The sequence below is a fragment of the Maniola jurtina genome, chromosome 16, assembly GCF_905333055.1.
Source record: "Maniola jurtina chromosome 16, ilManJurt1.1, whole genome shotgun sequence".
NCBI classification, from domain to species: Eukaryota; Metazoa; Arthropoda; class Insecta; order Lepidoptera; family Nymphalidae; genus Maniola; species Maniola jurtina.
In genome coordinates this window covers 4,543,010-4,559,778 of record NC_060044.1, presented here as the reverse complement: position 1 = coordinate 4,559,778, position 16,769 = coordinate 4,543,010, and the positions used below count along the sequence as shown (strand labels likewise).

General features: G+C 37.7%; 1 protein-coding gene and 1 long non-coding RNA gene across 3 annotated transcripts; one reads left to right on the top strand and one right to left on the bottom strand.

The window, feature by feature from the left end:
- Nucleotides 1-32: 32 nt before the first annotated feature.
- On the bottom strand, nucleotides 33-16,466 carry LOC123873083 (diphthine--ammonia ligase). 2 transcript variants are annotated; one of them, XM_045917777.1, is made up of 14 exons: nucleotides 16,022-16,466; nucleotides 14,170-14,354; nucleotides 13,193-13,266; nucleotides 12,266-12,371; nucleotides 7,778-7,947; nucleotides 6,933-7,423; nucleotides 4,982-5,166; nucleotides 3,801-3,932; nucleotides 3,247-3,408; nucleotides 2,556-2,721; nucleotides 1,825-1,926; nucleotides 1,170-1,357; nucleotides 538-700; nucleotides 33-186 (listed from the first exon to the last, which is right to left on the bottom strand). In XM_045917777.1, exons 1-13 carry the CDS (start codon nucleotides 16,134-16,136, stop codon nucleotides 545-547), a joined length of 2,232 nt encoding a protein of 743 aa, XP_045773733.1. In that variant the 5' UTR covers nucleotides 16,137-16,466; the 3' UTR covers nucleotides 33-186; nucleotides 538-544. The 2 variants fall into 2 exon arrangements, with proteins under 2 accessions (XP_045773733.1, XP_045773732.1); XM_045917776.1 differs by having other exon boundaries at nucleotides 542-700.
- On the top strand, nucleotides 1,934-10,081 carry LOC123873110. The gene is made up of 3 exons (XR_006797602.1): nucleotides 1,934-2,422; nucleotides 6,371-6,372; nucleotides 10,071-10,081. It is a non-coding gene; the product is annotated as an uncharacterized LOC123873110 (long non-coding RNA).
- Nucleotides 16,467-16,769: the final 303 nt, after the last annotated feature.

Sequence of the window (16,769 nt, the reverse complement as noted above, 5' to 3'; positions counted from 1 at the left end):
TTTATTGTTCTGGATGAATTGAAACACAGATATTATGCAATAAAAATAATTTATATATTTTGACTTAAAATATGGTAAACTCGGTAGCATAATTAACAAAATTATATAAACACTGAAAAATATTCAGCAAATATATTTTTAAAACGGCAATAAAGCATCTGCATTCTTATTTCATGAGCTGGGTACCTGCAAGCAAAAAGTAGTATTGAAACAACAATTCTTTTGTTAAGACTGCAAAAATCATTTTTGTTGCAAATTACTTATTAGTCGAAAGTCGAAGATTATAATATTACAGGGTATAGTAAAGTTTTTTTTTAATGTATTCACATAGTTTTTAGTAAGTTCTTTTTTAATCGACTTCACAAAAGGCGGTGGTTCTTGTAGTTTCAGCTACTCTTTTACACAGCATGTGGTCGTTTGAAGAAGGTTGCAATCACTTATGCAATGTGTAATTTATCTAACTTTAAGATCAATTAATGTAACCAGTTTAACGACCCAAATAAAATAAAATAAAAACATTGTTCGTGATGATGATACTCACGAGTTACTCCTGCAAGCGCAGGCCGCTGATGGAGAGGAAGGTGAAGGCGTTGTGCAGCGCCACCACGGGCACCGCGCTCAGCGCCACGCGCGCGTTGAGGCGGCTGCCGACTGTCGCTGCGGCGGCCGCCATGCTTTGTGGCGTTGGAGAACCCCATACCTGAGGATATGTCAACGTACGGAATCACATAACTATAGTGACAAGCAGAAGCTCACTAGTGGCAGCTTACTAATACGCCTGCCCCAGCGTGGACAGTTTGTGCACTACTTTCGATGAGCAGTACCACACAAACCACTAGTTACCGGTAGAATATTCTGACTTAGCCTGAGATTTATAGAGCGCACTTTGACTTAGCTAAAACGGGACAGCGTTATATATCACTGGTATAAATCTGTCTCGTTTTAACTGAACCTTAGGTCCGAGCAAAGTCAAAGTACGCTCTTTAGATCTCAGCCTTAGTTTGCAGAGTGGAAGTGGGGCGGCCAGCAGAATCCGCTAGCGGGAACCACAAACGCATAGTTTTGGTTCGCAGAGTGCAAGCGAGGCGACTGTTCGCGAGTCAGTTTGCGTTTTTATCAATGACTCCCTATGGTGACCTCTCTAATCCCTGTGGTGTACAAGTACAAACCTGGTAGAATATCCTGACATAGAGCGCGGGGCAAGGTTCGCGCTCGTGGCAGTCGTTGAGCAGTTTCCTGAGCGCGTAGTCGAGGACGGCCTCGAGGTCGGTGCGGGAGATGTTGGCCGCGTGCGTGCGGTGGCGGTCGCACGCCGCCGCGTCCGGGAACGACACCTGGCACGTCGAGGGGGACGAACCTGCAATACCCCCCCTTATTATAGGTATACCATTTCACTGGTACGACTCGTGACGCAAGCGCGGATCCACCGTTGTGGGCACGATGGGCGATGGGCATGCCCACAACCCTAATACACTTGTGACGTCACATCTTCACGGACTATAGTGTTCGGTTGTGTATAGAACTATACAAAATCTTGGTCAAAGCGTCATCCTATTTTGTAAACCGCCGAGTTTCTTGCTGGTTCTTCTCGGTAGGAAAGGCATTCCGAACCAGTGGTAGATGCTCTTGACGATTCAAAAGTACTTGTAAGTTAAATTGAAACAAAATAAAAATGTGCTATTATTGAGTTCGAAATTCGTGATTTTAAAATGGCAGTTACACAAAATTTTCAACAGATTTTTTGTTGAAGTAAAATTTTATTTCGTGCAATTACTACACCGTTTCGATTGCCAGCTTCTTAATTAAAATGTACCTACTACGTACCTGTAGCGACGTAACAAACAATAGCAGCGACAGTGTTCTCATAGTTCCACCGCCTCGTGATGGCCACTTTGTAGTCGCCCACGTTGCAGCCCGTCTCTTCATCTGTACGGAAAATTATGAAATAGATCACCAATGTGTCGAAAACTTCTTAGATTATTTTGGAAATACGAAACAGTGGCATATTATATCGATTACATATTTTTTTTCACTATAGGCAAACGCTTGACCATAATCACACCTGATGGAAAGTGATGATGTGACCTAAGATGGGTCGCGTTTACCTAGATGCTTATTCATTCTTGTTTTAAAGATACTCGGATGTAATTGAAAGGAAACACAGATCGAAGAGTATTACAAACCTTAGCCATGTGTATGAGGAATGATAACGCGAAACGTTTCATCCGTGTAGATGGAATGTCGACGACATAAGGATGGACACTCGCCCGACGACGTCTTGCGGTTCGGTGGTAGAATGGTAAAGGGGGGACACGATCGGAAAGTTCCTGTGGACACTCCGAAATATATCCTATAAAAAACCCGATAAGCCGGCAACCTTACGGCGGTGATCGAGACTTTGATGTTTCGCCAGCAAAGGAAAGTCTTCGCCTATGAGTCTCCTAGCTCGACGATCAACGGCTTCCAGAGCCGCTAGTTTGGAAACAAATCTCCAAATCAAAATACACAATCACTTGCTTCTAAGATGAAACTAAAGATCTCAAGCATGCACTTACATTCAAACCGGTTGTTATCCGTGTGCGCCCACGCGTGCCACTCCACGCACGCCGCTCGCGGTAAGGCCTCCACCACAGCGCACTGGACTATAGCGCCCGCCGTACGACGCTCTAACTGTCTCCTAGCTTCCCGCGCCGCGCCTCGCCCGGTCACGTAACAAACGCTCTAAGTAATGTTAACACAGCATAAGCTCGAGTATAAGCAGTCATTAAAAAATTAGATATTTATAGTCTATTATTTAATCCCGTACACCAAAATGACGTTCCGTGTGTTGTCTGTTTGTCTTGATGTGATGCAATCGATACTTAAGGTGGATGCGACGGGTCTGCCCGCGAAATTCAAATTCAATTTGGTTTTTTGCAATTTGTAAATTAATACGACAGTAGGTTTATGGCACTATAATTGCGCCAATATATCATCATCACATCATCACAGTAGTAGTTGGCAGTATCATCCTCACAGGTTTATATAAAAATCTTTAGGTTTTTTTAATAAAAAAATAGCGAGCATACGAGCAGGCAGGTCACCTGATGTTAAGTGATTACCGCCGCCCATGAACATTTGCATTTCGGCACCGGTGGCACCGCCGATGCGTTGCCGGTCTTTCAGGAATTTGTTTGTCCGCCCCTTGAATAACTCCATTTGGGTGCTTATTTTTCACCACCTGGTAGAATCCCAGTAAAATGTTACCTGTACTACACTGCGGATGTGCGCCCGCGAGTGTGCCGCGCGTAACACGCGCGTGAGGTGCCTCAGCGCGAGCGAGCACTGCGCGCGCGCTCCGCCCTCCGTCAGCTTCATACAGCCCGGCACTAGAGCGATCTGCCCGCACGTGCCCAGCACTTCGCCCACCTGCCATTTAAATGGGGTAAAGTGGATTTCTTAACTTGGATAGTATGTGAAAGTCTATATAGATATATATTTGATATAGTCTATACATATAGGAGATAATATAAAGAAATTGAGGAACCGTTACATCTTTTTTGACCGACTTCAAAAAATATGTTCGCGATTATCTCAAAGAAAAAATCGTTTGGTCAAGCTCACATCGCCGGCTCACTACAGAGCACGGGTCTCCTCTCAGAGTGAGAACGGATTTGGCCATAGTCTACCACACAAGTGCGGATTAGCAGATTGGTTTGGTCAAGCTCGGTGAAACTAAATTGTTACCAAATAAGTACAGTTCAAAAGACACAATATTATAGACAAAAGAATAATAATTTCTTCTATAAATAGAACTCTACCTTAACCGCTTGACTATACGGTCCAATGTTCGCCGGCGCCCAGTGCGATATCCCTTGAACATGCATCGTCACGCGCTCCTTCGAGATTCCGTCACTTTCCTGATTATTATCGTTGACTGCTTTATATGCAACCTAAAATATTTTTTCAAGTATGTAATAACAAATGAGGGCTGAATTTAGCCTAGAAATTTAAGTATTAAGGCATCATTTACGAATAAAAAGGTGTGACGTGAACATTTGTTCTATTTGCACGCTTTTTTAACGGACGTTATAAAACTCGTGTAAATGAGGCCTTAAGCCCTAATTCACATGAGCATTAAAAAAGCGTTGCGTTAAAACTCGGCGTTGCGCTGAAAATACAACAGTGCGCGATAAAAAAGAGTTGACGTGTGAAGATACTTGGGAATCCATGTTCTATTTGAACGCTTTTTTAACGTTAAAAAAACTCTTGTATGAATGAGGCCTAAAGATACTTCTATCTCATCTCATCATGTAAGCATGTGGATAAAACCTTACAGTGATCGCAAAATAAGTAGTCTAAAGTTTCAACATGGCGGTTTGAGCAATAGACAAAAGATACAGAAGTAGGTACGGCTGAGACGTTTCTTGGATGTACCGTTATCTCTTGTTCAGATTGGATTGCTTGTTTTGCGCTCAGTATCACCATAGTCGTCAACGTATAGACGTTCGCTGTTGTATATGGGTATCTTGTAGGGACTTCTACACTCCACGGTCTTGCGCCGCCTCAATCCAGCGGCTCCCTGCGACTCATACTACTACTACTACATTGTATTAGACTTAATCTAAGTCAGAATCATGTTTTTGCACTGGATTACTTTTCAATTTGTGAATTTAGCTTACAGATTGTGTGCAACCGAAACAGTTGCTATTTCGGTTTCATAATGCATACATTTTGAAAACACACTCGCCATATTTGCTCTATGTGTCAACTGTCATGTCAAAAGTACGGTTCACCGTTAGATTAACGACTAAAATCTTTAATACAGTCCGACAAGGCTCTTTTGGCATTTGAGTGAGGGCGCAGTTGTCGCTTTATGCCCACCCAACGAACTATCAACAAGTACACTTCTCTATATGGCGGCTTTAGCTCCGATTTTGACCACGCGCCTAAAGAGCCTTATCGGACTGTACGTATTATTCTTATGGGACCATGTTCTTACCCCGTCCAATATAAGTCCAACGTTCTTCGGCAGAGGGCACTGTACGCACACTCGCGTCGGGGGGTTCGGGAACGAGAAAGTATCGACGTAGACCTTGTTGAGTGCCGCGTACTCGTCCATGTCGCGCATGTATATGTTCACTGAACATATGTCGGGTAGTTGCAAGTTTACCGACTCGAGGAGGTCTGAAATTGTTATAGCATGTCAGTTTATATTTTTTTCAAGGATTTCTGAAGCGGACTTGACTCGGCGACGAACCTCCTTGGCTGACTGAGTGGCATGATGGTAAAGTGCAACCATTTTTGTCAGGCCACACCTGAGCCAATTTAGAAATTACTAGGTGATGCCTGCCACTTCATTCGCATGGATATGTTTTAAAAATCTCGTGGGAACTCTGATTTTCCGGGATAAATAGTAGCCTATGTGTTAATCCCTAATAATAATCTACCTCCATTCTTTAGCCAAGTCCATCCAGTAGTTTTTGCGTGAAAGAGTAACAAAGATACACACAAACTTTTGCCTTTATAGTATTAGCGTGACAAATTCCCAAGGCTTGGCGACCACTGGCGGCACAGCATTACAAGGGATTTATGTGCTGAATAATAATAGACCATAATAAGGTGGCATTTAAGTTGAAATTTCAGTGATAATAGTCGTAGATACAAAAACAATGCCGTGGTAAGCTTAGGCATCTTCGGAACGCCTCGGCATAGTTACCGTCAGTATGTGCTTATAATATAGGTAGGAATGCCGAAAGATCTTCTGCCGTGCCGAGCCACCCAGTGGGCGCCGGGCCTAAATTGACCCTGTCGGAAATCGAACCAAGGCCTCTCAAAATAATTCCACCGCAACAGATCAACATGATTTTATGCGTGGATACAGTTAAAAACCTGGGTGTGACATATAGAGGTTATTTTTATTTCAGGAAATCAAAGAGTTCCCTCGGGATTTTTACGGGACGAAGTCGCGGGTATTTAATTACATAGTTACTTACTGAATATTATGTCCTACATTTTCTATTTATTTTGCTAGCATTGTGTTACTAGAGTGACGCAAATCGTGCTGTTTATAATTACTTTATTATTCATAGTATACATATAAGTTGCACCCAAACAATAACAAAGTTAACACTGAGATGAAGCTGACAATGATAATGTACTGGTAGTGCAAACTATCTTATCGAGTGATCTGTCATATTGTAAACAGCATACAATCTTCAGTGTTGCCACTTTTTTGCACGCTCCAGCCTTGAAAAAATCTCCGAAAAATCTGGCCCCTATTTTATGCAACAAAAGCATAAAATAGGGGCAGGGGCAGTTTTTTCAGTGCTTTAAACCAATGTTTAAAACAAGACATTTCTTTATTTGAAAAAAAACCAAATGTTTTAAGCTGTTTTTTTCTAGTATTTATCGCACCATTTTCTTGCCAAATATTTGAATGACTGGTTTATGCAATGTAAGCAGTGCACTTTTAATTGTTTACCAAAATTATGAAGATGACTTGAATGACGTTCTTGGTAGAAACGAAGCAAAAAAACATTAAAATGTGTTTATGAAAAAATAATTTGTATGTTCAACTTTCAAAGTAAGATTAATATACCAAGTGGTGTATCATATGAAAGGGCTTTACCTGTACATTCTAAAACAGATTTTTATTTATTTTTATGTTAAAGATATTTTGTTTTGTAATGATATTTTAATTTAATTTTTTTTTCATAATAGAGATGTTCGTATTGTTAAAAAAATATCGTTATTTACTCTTTTTGAATTTATTATCAGGATTTTAAGAGATGGGTGTCGATTAGGGTAATTTTAATAACATTTCGAAAAGGGTTTTTCAAAATGCTATTAAAATATTATCATCATAAAACTTATTCACTAATGGCAACCCTAAACATAAATCATGCACCGAGTAGCACAGAAAAGAAAAGCTCTTGCACAAGTTTACCTACTAATGAGTTTCTTCATAGCGTCCGTAGTCGCTACAGCCGTATCGACACCCTCACCGACTATGCCTCCGATGAAATACCACCCGTGCCTGTTCCCGTATATCGTTCTGTGGTCCAACACCGGCTCTATTTCACTCGAACCGTGCATTTCATCGTAGTAGTATCCATCCTCTACACTTTCCTCATATTCATTGTCACTCGAATTAAGCCCTTTAACGTTGTCCCCAGAGTAAGTAAGTAAAGGCTTGAGTTCAATTTTCTCAACTTTCTCTAATTTCTCGATAGATTCTAGTTCGGTCTCACTCAGTTCCATATCACTTATGTCGCTAAACACTGTATCGCTCAAGTCTTTTACAAAATCTAATGAGTTTCTCACAGTTGGAGGTAGTTTGATTGTTTCGTAGTTCTCTTTATGTTCTAAGTGTAACTTTAAGTTTAAATAGCCAACAGAAGCTACTGGGTCCTCGGTGTGTATCACCATTTCTTTTTCATCTCTGTGGACAATCAAAATATTCGTTAGACTTAGAAAAATAGAAGAAATTTAGTTGCCTGTAACTTTACCTTTCTGATTAAAAAAAATATTTCTCTCACGATTTGTCACTTTAATTTTCATTTTCTTCTTGGACTATATTATTATTAATTCTTATACGAATATTTCGATGGGTTTTGGAATATTATACTTATTACTTAGCTGGTAAGCTGTAGTGTATGATTACTAATTATAGTAAAATTTGTTAAACGTTAGCAATAAAAACACCACTATCGCTATTTCTTTATTAGGATAAGGTACATGTCCCAGATATCGGCTAGCACCTTATGTAACAATAGGAATATCCTCAACTACTCACATAACTAGTTTCTTCCTAAACAGCGGACAGTCGAGCGTGAAGGTCTCGTATTCGCCGCCCTCGCCGCACACGTTGAGTCCATATTTCTCCTGCATGACTAGAAGATGGGGCTGGATGTCTTTGAGCGACATGCCCAGGTGTATCCGTGGATCCAGACCTAGTGCTGCCACCTATATTGGTAAAAAACTCGTCACTTTCTAAAGGCTTCTGATCTGAACTATTACATAGAATCACACTAATATTGTAAAGGTTAAGTTTGTGTGTATGCATGTGTGTATGTTTGTTTCTCTTTCACGCAAAAACTACTGAACGGATTTAATTGGAATTCGGTATGGAGATAGATTATACCCTGTATCAAATAGGTATAGGTAATGTATCAAACAACACAACAGGGTGCCTATAGAAGATTTCAAAGAATATTTTAGGAAAGTTACGAGTTGGTTTGACTTAATACTTACAAACAAATTAACATAAACTTAATACAAAACATTCTATTTTGCTCAGCAAGAACTTGCGTATAACTTCATAAAGTCGTTCCATTCACTGATTAACCGCAAGGACCACAAATCAATAAAACAACAGGAAATGAAACGAGTCTACAACGAAATAAGATATCTGAGGAATTTGATACTGTGAATCAGATCTTTGCATAATTATTCTTTTAATATTATTGACTTCCAAATATGAACATCTAGTTAAAGTTATAATTTAGTCATTGCTAAAAATTCAGATACAGAAAATATGATATGACGTGTCTTTCTTGTCTTTTCACAGTTTCAAACAAAAATCACGTTACCAAATGAATATTTAAACCAGTTTGCCCATTTAAAAATAAATTATGTACGCGTTTCAAGTAACACCTTTTTCAGAACTGAATGCGTAAGACAGGGGTCTTGTTGACAGCATCTGGCATTCGGCATTCCGAGCCAGTGAATTAGTATGACGAATCAAAAGCACTTGTAAAAGTCTACTTGAATAAAAATCTATTCTATTCTATTCTTTTCTATTATGAGAAGAGTAGCAGCAAATGCAAATGCCGCGCCAATTGCGGGCGTTCAAAGCTAAATCGATGCCTACCGAAAAATCTACTTTGTAGCAACTCCTTTGTCTTTCCTACCGATTCGCTTGCCTTATTCGATTCAACAATAGCAAAAGCGAACGAGCATTTAGTTTGTTATCCATCGGCCACTGACACAATTTGTCTTCGCTGCAGGTCTGCAGGCAAATTGTTTGACGCGTCAATGAATAGGGATGATAGCTACTAGTCAAATCAGCAACTTCTTGTATGAAATACATAGATTTGACGTCATAATTTCGTCTTCTTTTTGCCGTACTTTAACTTAAAATCGTTATAGACTTAAAAGAGGGGACGTTGATTTTACGAATTTTGGATCACCCTCTTTTTATTAATTCAAATGAAGGCACTTGTAAAAGTTTGATTAAATAAAAAATATTTTTATTTATTTATTTTAAGAAGTTACTAAGAAATAATTTATTTTTGAGATAAACACCATCCCAATTCGGAAGATATTATTTATGCGGCGCGTGCGGAAAAACTATTGAATTTGCTCGCGTTTTGTGTACCCTCAGTATGAGATTTTATTACTAGTAATTTTGATAGTGTTCGAGACTCAAACAAAGTAATGTCAAAGTAAAATGGACCTAATCATCCTTGATTTAAAGTAAAAAAATCGGTAGGTACCATTGATTTTAATTTCGCAACGTATCCGCTTGGAGCGCTGGCTGTAAATATAATATATTCAAATTTGAGCATTAAAACAAGGTAGGTAAATGTCATTTTACTTTAACGCTAAAGTGTTTCGACTCTCAAATACTATCAACGTTGGTGAGAAGTAAAATCTTATAATGAGGGTACTGAAATGAATAGTTATCGCGTGCGTAATGTGCGATCATCGGTAGTATTGTAGGTACAAAAGATAAATTGGGGTCAAAGTGCATTCGTTAATGTAGGCACCGTCAGACAATTAATAGATAAGTGGAGTCTTAAACGATAAGGCCATGTTACTAGCTATTAGTATCTCCTACTAATAAGGCTGCGCCCAGCGCGTCGGGTATGTTCGCGGATGCGCATGTGGATTGCTTTTATACTACCATGCGTAAGCGGTGCACATCCCTGGTGCGCAGGGTACGGGCTAGTTCCAATGCCATCCTGAGGGCATTTGCCGACAGGTTTGATTGTCAGTACCTGAACCATTGTCATATGGTGCACATGCTGACTAATCAAGCCTGTCTTAGATATAGTATTAGGATTAAGTAATTAGATAGATATAAGATCACTAACATTAGTTTTAAGGTGTGTTATTACTAACAATTATGATCAATTTTATGGTCGAAGTAAAGGATTTTTATTTTTATTTTTTATTTTAATTTTGTTTTTTTTTTTCCTCTTTGTAATGCCGTCTTCTACCAGAGGCTGGCAATTGGCTATCTGATTATTGGGCGCTCCTGCGCAGACTGGTAATTTTTTCTGTACCATTAATGGCGTAAGTTCTTCAGTCAAAAAGTCGCCTTTGGTCAGGTGGTCTTCTGGCTATTTTCTCTTGAATTATGAGCAGAAGGAGGTCATATTTGTCAAGTATAACTCATGATAATATGGTCATAGTACCTGTTCTAAAAGTTTAAATTGTAATTTCTAGATATTTTATCAATTAATAACTATCATTAGGTAAATTATGCGTCGACAAAACCTCAACAATTGATCACCCTTCTGAGATACCTATCAAATAGTGTTCATTGTCTAATACCTACTCAAACTAGGTGAATAAAAATCACTAACCACAATTATAATATATGAGTATCTCTATTATAATGTAGTTACATGAAAAGTTAATAAAATGATCGATGGGAAAATATTTATGTACCGCAATATGTTCATATACGACATGGACCTCTCTATAGTGTACCTACTAATAAATAAATAATCACCTTATCTTACGAACAAATATTTACGTGAATAAAACTAATAGAAAATTGATGCGATATTAACGGGGATGGCAAACTACACCTCAAGTAATTTGGATTTTTTTTTTTGAATAATCTTGGCACAGCATTATATGACGAATGTAGTCTTTTACACTAATATTTTAAACAGAAAAGGAAGTGTGGCATGCATTGATTTTATTCAATTTAGATATAGAAATATCAGTTTACTAAGTTTTTTCTATCAAAAAATTAGCATATTGTTAGTTGTAAATAAAGCTTTGCCACCCCTGCTAACATAGTCTGTAAGTAGGTGTCTAGCTAATTAATATACAAAGTAATAAATATACCTAACTCACGCACATTAATATTATAAAGGCGAAAGTTTGTGTGTATGTGTGGGTATGCATGTTTGTTACTCCTTCACGCAAAAGACTAATATCACACTATCACACTTCACACTAATATTATAAAGGCGAAAGTTTGTATGTGTATGTGTATGTGTGTGTGTGTGTGTGTGTATGTTTGTTACTCCTTCACGCAAAAACTACAAGACGGATTTGGCTGAAATTTGGAATGGAGATAGATAATATCCTGGATTAGCATAGGCTACTTTTTATCCCGGAAACTTATAGAGTTCCCACGGGATTTCGAAAAACCTAAATCCACGCGGGCGAAGTAGCGGGCATCGGTTAGTAGATAACACACTGGAGATAAATAATAATTTGGTAAACATCATCACAATCTAGTTAATAGGTAGATAGTAGCAGGTTAATAATAATTGAAATGGACACAAACAATGTACTGTTTACGTTTGAATAAACAGTCTGTTTTTTTGTCCCAAAATATCTCGATAAACACACCCAACGAGATAATAATACATTGAGCGATTAATTATAATGGCCAGTACTTTTGCAACTACAGACATCGAAGTTCGCACGATTGTAAGGGGATTTAGGTACCTTCCTAATTTTTGAATAGGTAGGCGGAGTTATGTAATTTACACGATTTTAATTTATGTAATTTACTCATATTTTCTATTTCATTTTTCTAGAGACCTCAGCCTCTTAACTAGGAAGTTTAGGGGTCCAACGCTTTTTTAGGTAAAATTGTATGTTTTGGAACAAAAAAAAATTATTACACTAATATTCTAATGACGAAAGTTTGTGTGTATGTATGTGTGAATGTTTGTTAATCTTTCACGAAAAAACCGCTGAACAAATTTGGCTAAAATTCGGAATGGAGATAGGAAAATAGGAAAAGAGATGGATTAACCCATAGGCTACTTTTTATTCCGAAAAATCAAAGAGTTCCTACGGGATTTCGAAAGATCTAAATCCGCGTAGGCGAAGTCGTGGGCGTCAGCTAGTTATTATATAATAAGTGTGATTATATTGCCGCGTACCAGATAACGTTGATCTTTGTAAAATAAGTTGTATGTGAAAGGTTGAATAAAACTAAAATAAGCAATAGTTTTTAAGTAAATTAAGCAATATCCTAAGTTTATCTTTAAAAGTATAAATATAATATTTAATGTTGTATTAGAACCTTAATGATGATGGCTTCAACACCACTGGCTATCATTTCCTGCAGCAGCTCTTTCTGGTTTCTCCTCCACAAGTACGCAAGCGACACTAGACCTAGCCTCTGACATCTAAAAACAAATTGTACACCTATTCAAACCAATACACACAAGGTATAAAACAAAGAAAATGAAATGAAGAAGAGAAGGAAATGATTGACTTTATCAAAACTTTAAGCTACTTTTTTAGGGTTATGTACCTCAAAGGGAAAAACGGAACTCTTATAGCATCACTTTGTTGTCTGTCTGTCCGTCGTGTCTGAAAAAATACCAGAGTACGGAACCCTCAGTGCGCGAGCCTGACTTGCACTTGGCCGGTTTTTTTTTAATTTACAGACTAGCGCTTGGCGGCATTCAGGCCCGCTAGCAAGTGATGATTGCAGCCTAAGATGGAGCGCAGTTGCCTAGAAAAAAAATCTGACAGATGAACTCCCATGTTAGTCCGGTATGTATGACTGGTTTCAAGCCTATCCGAGGTCCTTTTTCAATTATTGGCTTCAGCTCCTTGGCACGCATAGCGAGGAGAGGCCCTTTAAAAAGGACTTTGGACGAGTGGCGAAACTGGTTGGGCATATTCCAACTAACATGTGAGTTCAGTGGTCATTTTTTTTTTTACATTTTATAATTCATTTCCTTGAATAAATATCAGAATAAAGATCTCAACATGAAATGTAGTTTCATTTTAGAATATTTATATGTCATGAATAAAAAGTATAATAAAATTTAATTTATTTGACAAAATTACATGACAAATATTTAGCTTTTCCTTTATCTTAATGGCTCCAGAAGACATTGGTCGCTCGCATGTTGTGCCAATGAGTAATAAGCTCTTTATATCAGCAGTATATAAGTAACCTTGAGAAGTGAAATAAAAATATTTAATATGAACTTACACATTCTCCACCCTAATTCTTTGGTAATCGGATAAAATAGCTCCACATGCAACTGCTTCTATATCTATTTCATTCTGAAACAAAAATATAATATGTTACGCTACTGAATACTACTACTACTACTAAGTATCCAACATCATCCCTCATACAGGGTGTAACCAGAATGCTAGCAAAAACGAACTCAGGAAATAGTAATGATGATCACTGGTAAGATACCATAAAAAATACGGATGCATACTAAGTGCGAAAAAAAAACCCAGGTAGAGGAAGAAGATAAATCATCATCATGATCAACTCATCACCAGCTCACCACTGTTCACTGTGTCTTCTCAAAATGAGAAAGGTTTGGCAATAGTCTACTATCCTGGCCAAGTGCAGATCCCACAACTTTGAGAACTTATGGTGAACTCTCAGGCATGCAGGTCTCCTCAAGATGTTTTCTATCACCATTAAAGCATGTGATATTAAATTTCTTAAAACGAACATAGCTCTGAGTCTTCCAAAATTTCGTAAAATCCTCGCCCACTGTTAGTTTTAAGTTTATTAACCATTTTAAATTATCGATTTAACTAATCAAGCCACCTTTCAAACAAAAAAAAAACTAAATTAGAATCAGTCCATTCGTTTAGGCGCTACGATGCCACAGACAGATACACAGATACACACGTCAAACTTATAACACCCCTCTTTTTGGGTCGGGGGTTAAAAAAGTACGTCAAATGTCTGTGACATCACATCTGTGAATTTCATACAAGCTCCGTTACTAAGCAAGCATTTTGACATTTGATAAAAAGTCACTATTTAGACTAGTAGTCATCATCCCTATGGAACCACCAAATAGGTTAACCACTAGGCTATCACCACTCTCAACAATTTCAATACAAACTTAGATACATACAGAACCCTCTCCACATGAATTCTGCACACCCTTGTCTGGTTTTTTCACAATCTTATCATTCAAATGTTCAGAATCTTACCTTAATTCTTGCCAAAAGCCTATACAAATCTTCCACCTCATCATTGTCAGTTGGCTTATAGTTCCTGCCTTGGTCCACTGCCACACCAGATATAATCTCTCTGTATAGAGGCAAACCCATAGCCTCCGCATACAGCGATATGCCCTGGTGACCTACTGTCTGATACATGTAGCTGTCCAGTTCATCTAGAACAAAAGAAAAACAAACTAAATAATCTTTAATCATATTCAGACACAGATATCGTGTTGTATAGACTAGTAGAGGACAAGATGACTTAAATACCAAGTAGGTACATAGTTTTAGAAATAAAAATATTGCAATATTTTTGTATGTTTTTAAATAAACGTTTTTTAGAGTTCCACACCTCAAAAGGAAAAACAGAACCCTTATAGGATCACTTCCTTGTCTGTCTGTCTGTTCATCTGTCAAGAAATCCTATAGGTTACCCATTGACTTAGAATCATGAATTTGGCAGGTGGGTATGTCTTATAGCAGAAGTAAAGAAAAATATCCGAAAATTATAAATTTTTGGTTACACCACAAAAAGAAAATTAAAATTTGTTCTTGAACAAATAATTACTTAGAATTTTCAATTTTAAAAGTGAGATTACTATACCAAGTGGGGTATCATATGAAAGGGCTTTACTTGTACATTATAAAACAGATTTTTATTTATTTTATGCATAAAGTTTTTGATTTATCCTGCAAAATGTCAGATGTCAAAATGTTTTTGGTAAGTCTGACTCGCCCTTGGCTGGTTGTTTCCACCTATAGTATGGGTACCTTCAAGTCAAGAGTGAAAAGGCATCTTCTAGGCAAGCACGCTCCATCTTAGGCTGCATCATCACTTGCTAGCAGGTCTGATTGCAGCCAAGTGCTAGCCTATATAATTAAAAAAAAAAAGTCTTTCTGTGTTCTCCTATATTGCAGTCTAATTATAATTATCATTTTTTTTAAATTGCATTTGTATATGTTTTAAAGTGATAGATATTATTAAATTATTTATTACAGAAAAAGACAAACTGAGTTTTATTTAATTCCTAATTAAACTATATTTAATTATTGTTTACATCAAAAATGCTGATTTGTAACAAGTGTATGCATCTAAGATATTAAATTTATTATTTGGAAAGATTCCAAACTTGTGCATCCGTGTTTTACAGATAAGTAAATTACAAAAAACTAGTTTATAGCTTATATACTAGATTTTAAATAAAAGGGCACATCATTTTATAAACAAACATGGTATCAATATGTCTTTTGTTTGAAACAAATAAAAATGTTTATTCAGTGTACAAAAGTATGGTTCGCAACAGGTTTGCATGGCAATTGTGGTATGAGGTGAGTCATGGAGGGGGGTACGCCCCGCACATCCACACAGCACCCGCGCTATTCTGCAGGTAAGCAGTGTATCCCCACCCAGATTGTCATGTTGACCTGGCGGAAACTATACCTACTTTGTATTTGCATACCAAATACAAAAGGCATGATTATTACTATGTTATAGCTATAATAAGCAATAACAATAACACTAGCCGGTGGCCACAACTTTTAAAGCTTTTCATCAAAAATCTTAATTTCTTTTTTGGGCTTCATTTTCTTTAAATACCAAACCATTTAATGAGCCTAGAATTTCATATAATCACACACAATTTCACTTAATATTTTCTTATAGCAATAGGTAAGCCTATCGCTTATAGCCTGACGACAGACATGCCTTATCAAAAGCAATGATGAGTCCAGATTGGAGTGTGTTTGTCTAGAAGATTACTATAGCTACATTACTCAGTAATATAATTTATATAAGTACAAGTGATAGGTGAATAGATGTATTTAAAATGTCAGAAGTAACCTTTGAGAACAGGTTGGAGGTTGGCCAGCGCCACGATCGTGTGGCCGGCACCGACGCACTGCATCATATTGTAACAGCTGTCTTTCCCACCGCTGATCAACGCGACCGCCCTCATCTTCGACAGCTTCAAATATCACCAATAACAACTAGCAGTAATTACATAACAATCATATTAAATAATATTTGTGCGAAAACAATGATGATTTCACAATGCGGTATTGAACAATTGAGTATTCCTCACGAGACCACCATCCTCTCTGTATTGGGTATCGCGTTACCCGCGTTTGCTCACTTCACAGCGAGCCTGTGTGGATACTAATGCACGTTATACTCATTATCTCTAGTATGATAACATTATTTAATTAGAAGAAATGAAAATTCTGTACACCGAGGCACACCACCGCGCAACAAAAATGACGAAAAGTGACAGGTGACAGCCACCAACATGATAGACTGACACACGACTGACAAATTGACAATAAAATTGACTGCTAACAAAATTAAAATTGACATTATGTTGACATTTAAACAAGTATGTACTCTATGCTTGTATTGCCATGTTTAAGCAATGCTGCCAACCCTACATTAAAAACGGGTACCTAGCCAAAGAGCAAAGAGAGCAGATAGATACCTTGGTGGGGTTTTTGCGTATATCGCTGGATATAAACTGTAGGTAGGTATTTTTTATGTCGTGAGTTGTGACTCGTTTAAATCCAGGGCTTTCAATTTTTGAAGTCGGTTCACTTTC

Coding starts and splice junctions, on each gene's coding strand:
- LOC123873083 (XM_045917777.1), bottom strand. CDS start 16,136: ATGAGGGCGGTCGCGTTGATCAGCGGTGGGAAAGACAGCTGTTACAAT. Junction 13,267..14,169: donor GGCTTTTGGCAAGAATTAAG/GTAAGATTCTGA, acceptor TTTTTGTTTCAG/AATGAAATAGATATAGAAGC. Junction 3,409..3,800: donor CGTATAGTCAAGCGGTTAAG/GTAGAGTTCTAT, acceptor TTTAAATGGCAG/GTGGGCGAAGTGCTGGGCAC.